This window comes from Taurulus bubalis (assembly GCF_910589615.1).
Source record: "Taurulus bubalis genome assembly, chromosome: 2".
Classification (NCBI taxonomy): Eukaryota; Metazoa; Chordata; class Actinopteri; order Perciformes; family Cottidae; genus Taurulus; species Taurulus bubalis.
In genome coordinates this window covers 3,091,182-3,100,139 of record NC_136590.1, presented here as the reverse complement: position 1 = coordinate 3,100,139, position 8,958 = coordinate 3,091,182, and the positions used below count along the sequence as shown (strand labels likewise).

Here is an 8,958-nt window from a genome sequence, read left to right as displayed (position 1 = left end):
GTGTGGAGGAGGGACGCAGCATCTCGGCAGGTAACGCCAGTCACCGTGTGGTGACTTTTCTCTTTTGAATGGTTGTTGTTCATGTTTACATATCCCGTGTTTGCCTTTAATCACAGAGTAACAGGTGTCATCCCGCTGATCTTTAGTATATTAGTGTATACATTGGTGTTATAATAAATGTCCGGACAGTGCGCGTTATTATTAAAGCATGTTATTGCTGCTGGTGTCGCCGGATCAGGCATGTGGTCCGCTGGGAGGCACTTTGAAACCTATACGCCTCGGTCCTCACGTAGGCCACCGGGAGAGTCTGTCCGCGCGCACCGCGATCCACATCTGTCCGCGCGGATGAGACGCAGGCAGAGATGTGTAAAGCGGACATTAGACAAGTAGGAAGCGTCCTCAGCTGGAGGAAAGGGCTCCTTATAAAGCTCCAGAGCGCTCTGTGTTTCTGTTTAAAGGTGCCCGGTCTGTAGGCGCTCAGTGTCCACGAGAGAAGAGAACACGGTGCCTTCAGATAGTTAATGTCAGCCAACAAGGCGACGCACCGAGACCGAGACAAGTTGGGCTGTTATCAAGAGCGGGCTCGTCTCCTTCAAGAGCGGGCTCGTTTCCTCGTGAAGTCCGTGATGATGCAAACATCCTCCCGCGGCTGTAACCGTGGTGATGCCAGAGGAGGCGCACTGCCTACGTGCGCTCGGCGGCATAGTGCATAGCCGATGACGTCACGAGCTCTCAACATGACCAGGCAGAGAGCCTCAAAGTGTTAAACACTTGAACGCTGTCACCATCCTCTGGCATCCGGGTCCGGTGTCTGAGGCAGATAATAGTAAGATAATAATTATATTAACCACACAGACTTGTAAAGTGAGCCGACAGGTATATATATATATATATATATATATATATATATATATATATATATATATATACATATAAAGCTCCAAAATATACATTTGAAAAACTCAACAGCAATAACCAGAAATCATGACCTTTTAAGATAATCCACACACCCTGTTGTGAGCAGTTTCATGTAACTAACAAGGTCTGTAACTAAGGACTGAGACCGCAACCTAAACAAGACAGTAGGCCTATACAAACATGAGACATGAAAATATAAAAGTCAGACTTAACTTAAGCTATAAGAACCCCCTGGGGCCTGAACAGAAGAGAAAACATGATAAAGGATAACGGGTGTACCCTTCCATTGGAAAGAAAAACATGGAGTGTCTTCTTGGATGCTCTTCCAGTGGAGAAAACATGATGAAGTGTCTTCTTGGATGCTCTTCCAGTGGAGAAAACATGATGAAGTGTCTTCTTGGATGCTCTTCCAGTGGAGAAAACATGATGAAGTGTCTTCTTGGATAAGTCAAGATGCTGTGCACTAATCAGGCCCTTAAATGGAGAAAAAGTGATGTGGCAATTGCAGAACCTTTCAGACTTTTCTGATCACAAAAGTAATGTAGTGTTGTAACAGCTGTTAAGGCTCCACTCGATAATTTCACAGAGATCAGAACGTTGTAACCCACAAAATGATTCAGTTTGAGGGCAGAATCTATCACACAAGTGCCTTTCATCTCATATCGGTGTGTGTGCCGGGCGGAATGTCAGGGTCTTATTTTAGGGTGCTGATAAGTGGGTCTCCTGACAGAATGCTGCATGGGGCACACCAGGGTCATGGAAGGTCTGGATGATGATGAGGAGTGGAACTGTGGGAGGGGGACGCGCCAGTGGGACCAGTGGGACCAGTGGGATTAGCGTGACCCTCCCATGGCAGGTAAAGACGGGGGCCGGGGGGCCGCCATGTGTCACAGAGGTCAAACATGTCCGGCTGAAGCCTCCACAGGGCAACGGGTTTAAAAGTGTTCTTTCATTCTGAACTACAAGAAAATGGGGTTTGATTGATTTTCCACAACAAAAGATAATATCGGTAAAATGAGCTGTAGCCCTTTAAGCCCTATCCCTGAACACTAATCCTATTTATTGTTTGAGTTGTGTTTAGAAGTTGTACATGGAGATTGTATATTATTGTAGCCCTGATTCTTATGTTTAATTTGATACCTAACAATTTATTTATACCATGTTTTTTTCTTGATTTGTACCTTGTGACCTGGTATAAAAGGGTCCCCTATAGGAGCTGCATTTAACATTAGCATCATTAGCGATGAGGCAATCAAAACGCTCCCAATCTCGGATCTTGCTCCTTTAATTTGAACTGCTCAGGTCACTGGAGTGTGGGTATAAACTATTTACAATGCAAATACAAATTAAACCTTTAGGTAACAATTGCTTTTTCAGTCCACTTGGTCATGGCTAAAGTTGGCAGGAATGGCAGGATGTTGGTCAAAACAAAGATGGAGTCTATTAAAAAGGAAATGAACCAAGTAAAAACATTAACCTCTTAGATAAAACGGATGTTGACAAACTGAATCACTTGCAGTTGAAAAACAGGTGATATAAATATGTTATACATGTTGCATTAAAGGGAATGATACTTTTTACACCTGTACTCTCATTGAAAAAATATACTAACCTTATGATGTTGTGTGTTTTGCGGGGATCTGTTTCAAACAAAGATGTTTAAACATGTATTGTGAGGCCATTTCAGCTTCACAAACACCCTGACAGCATCCCACCTCAGAACAAGAAGGAGCAGAGAAAGAGTGGCCTTGTTTACCGTGATCACAGTAACATAATAAGGTCAAACACAGCAGAGAAAGAAAACTGTAGTACTCCACTTTCCTACACAAAGCTGACTGTGAACACAACATGAGAGAGGGGGGACAGCAGAGATAAAGCTGTGGGGGAAGTGAGAGGACGAGTGTGTGTTTGTGTATGTGTGTGTGTGTCGGGAGTGTGCATGCACGTGTGTGTACACGCGTGTGTGTGTGTGAGTGAGTGTGTGTACGTGTGTGTGAGAGTGGACTCTTTTTGATGAAACACCCTGTAGAGGACACACAAGAGGTAAATTACTTGAACACATGTCAAAGATGTTTGAGGAAACAGTTTATACCATATAGGGTCATCATTACAGTGCGCGTGTGTGAGTGTGCATGTGTGTGCGTGTGTGTGTGTGTGCGAGTGTGCATGCACGCACGTGTGTGAGGGTGTGTGTGTGTGTGTGTGTGTACTGATGAGGGAGCTTCACCCTGACGAGCTGTTAACATGCCATGCTCTCATATTTACTTCACTGCCCTGACCACATCCTGGAGAGGAAGTCTCAGTGTAAATAAGACAACGCTCTGACCGACCCACTGGGCCCCTGGGGGCTTCATGCGTGACTGCGAATGGTTGTGTGTTAGTCGGTGCACTGGACTCATCGATCCTCTCTGCCCGCGCTCATGCATGTCTCTGTTGTTCTGCAGTGTTTAAAGCCACCGAGCTCGCCGCAGCAGTCAGAGAGCATCATGGGAGGAGCGGTGGTGGACGACGGGCCTCCCGGGGTGAAGGCCCCGGACGGCGGCTGGGGCTGGGCGGTGTTGGCCGGCGGTTTCGTCATCACCGGCTTCTCTTACGCCTTCCCCAAGGCCATCAGCGTCTTCTTCAAGGAGCTGATCCGGGAGTTCGACGTCGGCTACAGCGACACGGCCTGGATCTCGTCCATCCTGCTCGCCATGCTGTACGGGACAGGTAGGTGGCGGGACGCGCCGTGCACGTTACCCGTCCTGCACGTTACCCGTCCCGTACGCGCTAACGGACCGACCGTGCTTCCTCAGGCCCCGTGTGCAGCGTGCTGGTGAACAGGTTCGGCTGCCGGCCCGTGATGATGGTGGGAGGGCTCTTTGCCTCTGTGGGGATGATCCTGGCCTCCTTCGCCACCAGCATCATTCACATCTACCTCTGCATCGGAGTCATCACAGGTACGTGCACGCCAAGGGCAGAGCAGCTGATCAGCTGACACTCACTACATAACACGCTGATGATTTCACCATCCGTTCATGCTGGTCCACACAACGGAGAAAAACAGAGGAAAATGAACTAAAAAGTCATGGTTCATACACATTTTGACAAATGGATTTCCTTGACTTTTTCATGACTTTAAACCACATTAAAAAGTCATGGCAATCTATTGGTCAAGATGCGTATGAACCCTGATGGCAGCCCACGTGGAGACTGATGGGAACGCGTCTTTGTCGCAGCGTTAATGCCGAGTAACGCTGAGGGTCTGCCTCTCCTCAGGTCTGGGTCTGGCGTTGAACTTCCAGCCGTCCCTGATCATGCTGAATCGCTACTTCAGTGTGAAACGCCCTCTCGCCAACGGCTTGGCGGCGGCGGGCAGCCCCGTGGCGCTGTGCTGCCTCTCCCCGCTGGGACAGGCCCTCCAGTACAAGTATGGCTGGAGGGGCGGATTCCTCATCCTGGGAGGCATCCTCCTCAACTGCTGTGCCTGCGGGGCCCTCATGAGGCCCCTGTTGCCCCCGAGGAGGCTGCAGGAAAGCCCTCCCGCGGCTGCAGAGGAGAAGAAGCCCCAGCCCAAGAAGAAGCTGTTGGACTTCAGCGTGTTCAAGGACAGGGGCTTCCTCATCTACGCCGTCGCGGCGTCCATCATGGTGCTGGGCCTGTTCGTGCCGCCTGTGTTCGTGGTCAGCTACGCTAAAGGCCTGGGCTACGAGGACACGACGTCCGCGCTGCTGCTCACCATCTTGGGGTTCGTCGACATGTTTGCCCGGCCCGCGGCGGGGTTCGTAGCGGGCTTGAAGTGGATGCGGCCCCGAAGCGTCTACCTGTTCAGCTTCGCTATGCTCTTCAACGGGGTCACCGACCTCGTGGGATCTCAGGTACCGGTGCAGACTGATGGTGTACTGGGAGCAAGTCCCTGTGTGTCCTCTGTAGACCAATGCTCAGCAATCTTCTGTTCCTCCCCGTGCAGGCGAAGGACTACACGAGTCTGGTGATCTTCTGTATCTTCTTTGGTATATCCTACGGCATGGTGGGGGCGCTGCAGTTCGAGGTCCTCATGACCATCGTAGGGACGGAGAAGTTCCCCAGCGCCCTAGGCCTGGTTCTGCTGATGGAGGCTATTGCTGTGCTGCTGGGACCTCCTGGAGCAGGTCAGAGATCCAGCATCAGATCATAAACCACGTTATCTTCAGACTCGTCCCTTTCAGATTTCCGCCAGCGTTGAGCAAATAATATGCTGATGTTTGTACGAGGAGCCTTAGTGCACGTTTAAAGGTGCTTTTTGGGCTGTGAACTGAATTAAATGACGGTTCTGTGATGAAACGCACTGAAGTTACACTTTTAACTCTTCTCACCCAGAAGAACGAGTATCGGAACCATGTTGAAATATGCAAGAAATCGGGTGAAAAAAAACGGGTGAAAAATTAGGGAAAAAAACATTAAGACACGCCAATCTTCATTAAGACACGCCTACCTTCTTCAAGACACACCTACCTTCATTAAGACACGCCTACCTTCACTAAGACACGCCTACCTTTCATAAGACACGCCTACCTTCAATGAGACACACCAATCTTCATTAAGACACGCCTACCTTCATTAAGACATGCCTACCTTTCATAAGACACGCCTACCTTCAATGAGACACACCAATCTTCATTAAGACACGCCTACCTTAATTAAGACACGCCTACCTTTCATAAGACACGCCTACCTTCAATGAGACACACCAATCTTCATTAAGACACGCCTACCTTCATTAAGACACGCCTACCTTCAATGAGACACACCAATCTTCATTAAGACACGCCTACCTTTCATAAGACACGCCTACCTTCATTAAGACACGGCTACCTTCAATGAGACACACCAATCTTCATTAAGACACGCCTACCTTCATTAAGACACGCCTACCTTCATTAAGACACGGCTACCTTCAATGAGACACACCAATCTTCATTAAGACACGCCTACCTTCATTAAGACACGCCTACCTTTCATAAGACACGCCTACCTTCAATGAGACACACCAATCTTCATTAAGACACGCCTACCTTCAATGAGACACACCAATCTTCATTAAGACACGCCTACCTTCAATGAGACACACCAATCTTCATTAAGACACGCCTACCTTCATTAAGACACGCCTACCTTTCATAAGACACGCCTACCTTCAATAACGTCAGTGAGCAGCATGAAGCTACACAAGGACACACACAACTCAGACAAAAGCAACACAATGAAAATAACGTAACCACAATCGCTCGGGTGAAAATCACCCGGCGTAAGTTAAGTAAACCAAGCACTCCAAAAAATATACAATCAATGTGTTTGTTCTAGAAATCACATTTATTCATCAACTGATGTGAAAGAATTTAAATGAAGAAATGTCCCACAATGAGTGTCTGAGTCTAGTCTGCCGAGTCAGCAACTAAACCGGAGCCGCAGACAAAGACTCAGACGGAAGCTTCCAGGAGCTTTCGAGCCAGAAGAAGTTGCTTCTCAGTCTTATTATATTATAATATTTTCCTTGTATGTGGTTCTCTTCATGAGATAACGAACCAGAACTCCCGCTGATATCCTGGTTCTCTCCCCAGGTCGCCTCTTGGACACCACCCATCAGTACATGCACGTCTTCCTGCTGGCGGGCTGCGAGGTCACGCTGTCGGCCGTCGTCATCGCCCTGGGCAACTGCCTCTGCCTCCGCGGGAGGAAGGAGGACCCGGAGGCCAAGATGGAGATGGCGGTCACTGCTGCAGAGAAGGAGGGGTTGAACTGTGGGGTGGAGGAGGGCGAGGAAGATCGTGAAGGTGAAGAGGAGCCGGGGGAAAAGGAGAAGGGGAAATGCAATGCTCCGATGGCGGGGGAGGAGGTGATGCTGGTGGAGGAGATGATGGTGAAGGAGACGGGGGAGAACGGGGGAGAGAGAACAGATCGCTGAGGAGAATAAGACCAGGCTGTTTGTAGAGCCAACGAGGAACAATAAGAAAATACATGTGGAAATGTAAGAGGAATAAATAAAAGAATAGATAAGCATAAAGAGAAATATATAGACAAAAAAAGAGCAATATAGATGTGAAAATAGTACTACTATGTACATTTATAATGTAGACAGAAATAAGTGAATAAATAAATGCAAACATTTTTTTATTTATGTAACAGTATTTTGGGATTTATTATTTTATTTATCACTCATATTTCCACATTTTAAATGTATTCTTCTATATATTGTGCTTTATATTTCAACATTTTATATTTATTCTTTTATTTATTAATCTACAGATCTTCACATATCGTCGAGTAGGTCTTTTATATATTGAAGCCAGCCGTCTGTGATACTGCATCTAGCTAGACTTTTTATTTTTGTACAGATTTATTCTGTTTTCATGGCGCTCCTATGACTTCATAGACCTGATGCGACATTCACATACTTCTACTGTCTACTCACACACACACACACACACACACACACACACACACAATGCACTTCACTGCAGTGTTGTGTTCCTGTTCTCAGCACCGGTTTCCACAGAGGGATCATGTTTGACTCCATTCAGGACTGGAGCGATGCTCCTATCACCTGAATGATTTAGAACGATCACAGTGATGAAGACTTAACCTTTTGCTATTGTTATATAAAACTGCAAATCATAGCTTGCTTCATGAAAAAAAGTCCCAAACTGCTGTTTTTGGATGTATTGAATACCATAAGTAATATACAAGTGAAATGTATGGTTTGGTACATGAGAAAATTCAAAACGGATATGCGCAAATGTGCCCAATGCCAATTTTGACTGAATGTTCTCTGTTCTAAACCCTCTCTAACTTTGTTCTGCTTCACTTTATCAAAGTCAACCTTTGCAGAGAGAATGTTCACATATTGTGTTATGATTTGGGTTAGAGAATGTTCACATATTGTGTTATGATTTGGGTTAGAGAATGTTCACATATTGTGCTATGATTTGGGTTAGAGAATGTTCACATATTGAGCTATGATTTGGGTTAGAGAATGTTCACATATTGAGCTATGATTTGGGTTAGTGAATGTTCACATATTGTGTTATGATTTGGGTTAGAGAATGTTCACATATTGAGTTATGATTTGGGTTAGAGAATGTTCACATATTGTGTTATGATTTGGGTTAGTGAATGTTCACATATTGTGTTATGATTTGGGTTAGAGAATGTTCACATATTGTGTTATGATTTGGGTTAGAGAATGTTCACATATTGAGCTATGATTTGGGTTAGAGAATGTTCACATATTGAGCTATGATTTGGGTTAGAGAATGTTCACATATTGAGCTATGATTTGGGTTAGTGAATGTTCACATATTGAGTTATGATTTGGGTTAGAGTTGGTCCTTACAGCTGCATCATTTCAAAGGAATGATCATCCTGAAAGTGATTTCTTTATAGGCGGACCTGAAATGTTTTAATTTTAATTTTTTTTTATCTTTCTTTACTCTTAACCAGTAACATATAGACTCATATTTACACATCTGAACAACATCTCACATGTGTACCTTTTATTTTAACACCCATATTATTCAAATAGTCCTAGTGGTTGCAGAGATACACCCTTTTTAGTTTGAGGATGACATTTTCGAGGAAAGGGCCTAAAAATAGGGTGGTTTCCAAAAGGTTCTACTGGCTACCACCACTGGCCTTTTCTCCAGCTTCCAGCCTTCGTCACTAGACGATCCCAGTCTCCACCCTCATGGATTCACAGGCCAAAGTGCTGTCCCATTCATAATCACACCAGTTCCTCACAGCCTCTCACACTCAAACAAATAGGGGGACTTTGGGGTTGGGCCTTTTCTGTTTTATCGTTTGTTCCCCGACTCCTTTGAGGTCCCGTTGCTGCCTGCTACTCTGGTGTGTACTTGAACGAGCGTGTTGGTCTGTGTAGTGTACTCAGCTGATGAATGTACGTCCCGTGTTGACTCGACCCCTCTGGGCTGCTTTACGGCGGTCTCACTGGGACCCGCTGTGTTGTGTGTTGTGTGTGATGCTGTAATCAGTGTGTTCGATGCCCTCTGTGTGTATCTGTTGTAT

General features: G+C 46.1%; 1 protein-coding gene across 1 annotated transcript; it reads left to right on the top strand.

Annotated features, from left to right (window-relative positions):
• Positions 1 to 3,404: 3,404 nt before the first annotated feature.
• On the top strand, positions 3,405 to 6,841 carry LOC306753341 (monocarboxylate transporter 4-like; the record flags this gene model as incomplete). Its single annotated transcript, XM_079237212.1, has 5 exons — positions 3,405 to 3,627; positions 3,714 to 3,857; positions 4,177 to 4,775; positions 4,868 to 5,048; positions 6,498 to 6,841. 5 exons carry the CDS (start codon positions 3,405 to 3,407, stop codon positions 6,839 to 6,841), a joined length of 1,491 nt encoding a protein of 496 aa, XP_079093338.1.
• Between the last annotated feature and the right edge of the window lie 2,117 nt (positions 6,842 to 8,958).